The sequence below is a fragment of the Aplysia californica genome, unplaced genomic scaffold (genome assembly GCF_000002075.1).
Source record: "Aplysia californica isolate F4 #8 unplaced genomic scaffold, AplCal3.0 scaffold00046, whole genome shotgun sequence".
Lineage (NCBI taxonomy): Eukaryota > Metazoa > Mollusca > Gastropoda > Aplysiida > Aplysiidae > Aplysia > Aplysia californica.
The window spans coordinates 2,142,802-2,144,447 of NW_004797316.1; the positions used below are offsets into that span (position 1 = coordinate 2,142,802).

Here is a 1,646-nt window from a genome sequence, read left to right on the forward strand (position 1 = left end):
CGTATGGTCAAAACGAGGTTGGAGCAAGGAGTCAAGAGGTGGAGGGAGTCGGGTGTGGAGGGATGAGTGAGTTGAGGAGTAGCAGGGAAAAGGCGAGGGAGGTATCACGGGTGGGAAAGGGTGTGTAGCGGTATCGGTGGGATGAGGGCGGATGGGCAGGAGTCGAGGGTGGGTGGAGGGTACAGAGTATTGAAGCATAAAGTTAAGCAAAAGGTTAACGTAAGCATGGGCAGGTGTGGATAGATGCAAAATGGGCAAAGGGAGCCAAAAAACTGATTATAAGACTGTAACAGACACCGCTTGTTCAATCATGTGATTCATCTAGTTCACATTTGAAGAAAACATTTTGATTTCTCTAATCCACAAACCACGAACAGACAATTCATTCAATGACAGGGATAAAAACAGTTTCTTAAAGCAACCGAAATCACATACTAAAAGCAGAACGTTCAAAGCATTTATGATTTTTTTCACTTCAGCGAATAAAACCTCAACCTAAGCAAAGGATTATGTTTGTTCTTTACCTACAGATATGTGAAGCAAAATGTAAGTATGGCTTTTAAAAAATGTTAAAGCAAAATATTACACAGTTAAGTGCAGATTGAAAATTGGAACCAGTCGCTGAAAAATGGTGTACACGGAAATTAAGGGCAATGTGAAATCTATTTATTAAACAGATGCCATCCATTTCTGCCAACATCAGCTTGCATTTCACTACATAAACCAAGTGGCGTATATTTGAACTAAAACATTGCTATGCTGCTAAAAACCCATTCATGACTTCTATTCGTCCAGAGACTTGTTTTAAAAAAACGTTAAATTCAGGATAAGCCTACACCTGGAGAATGTTCTCCCGCCTGTCTATTCCCTGAGTTCTTTTGGCAGAGTTTAATGCCCTCCTAGACATAATTTAATACTTTCAAAGAGTGGGCGATGGGTCTTGTGGTTACATGAAAAATGAGAAGGAAAGAAGGAATTTAAAGAACCCTGAGGGAGCGCACTAAAATAAATGCAATATATTTAGTATCTGAGCCTAGATGATCGCATAGAGTAAATTTCAAAATTTGAAGGATTGCAACCCAACATTTCTACACCCCCCCACTCCCTCTACTATACCTTACCCCTCTCCCCAACCCTTCCCATACTTTACTCAGCCCCCCCCCCCTCTTCAATGGCCCTCTATACCTAACACCCGTGCCCCTCCCGCATCTGAAAGGCTCTCCTGATTCAATTTACGGGATCTCAATAGTACGGACAGGGCGACTCTGTCATCTATAATAATATAATAATTAAGAACCTCAGCAGGCCTTAGGTCAGGAAACGACTTACTTGAGAGGGTCAAAGACCCAGTGGTGGGAAATATTCTGCATAGAGTAGCCAGACACCCAGTCCAGGTCCAGCTTCTTCAGGCCTGCGATGAAGTACAGCAGGAAAATCTGGGGAATGATGAAGGTCAAGCGGATTAATCAACACCGTAGGATAAGAAATGATGTTCTTCATCTTCAAACTAGGTACAAGAAGAAAACGAACATTACTCAAGATTGAAAATTTCCGTCGAGTGGCTCCTTCAGGAGTCATTAGCACACCCGAGTTCTGGAGAATTGACTCTTTTGACTATTACCCTCAAATGGGTTGGGGGAATTGGG

General features: G+C 42.3%; 1 protein-coding gene across 1 annotated transcript in view; it reads right to left on the reverse strand.

Annotated features, from left to right (window-relative positions):
- LOC101856495 (vitamin K-dependent gamma-carboxylase) overlaps nucleotides 1-1,646 on the reverse strand; it is a gene marked incomplete at its 5' end in the record, with an annotated part of 27,663 nt that overhangs the window by 14,818 nt on the left and 11,199 nt on the right. The window contains 1 exon segment of the mRNA XM_013079278.2: nucleotides 1,330-1,436. Within this exon segment, the coding sequence (XP_012934732.1) occupies nucleotides 1,330-1,436 (107 nt within the window).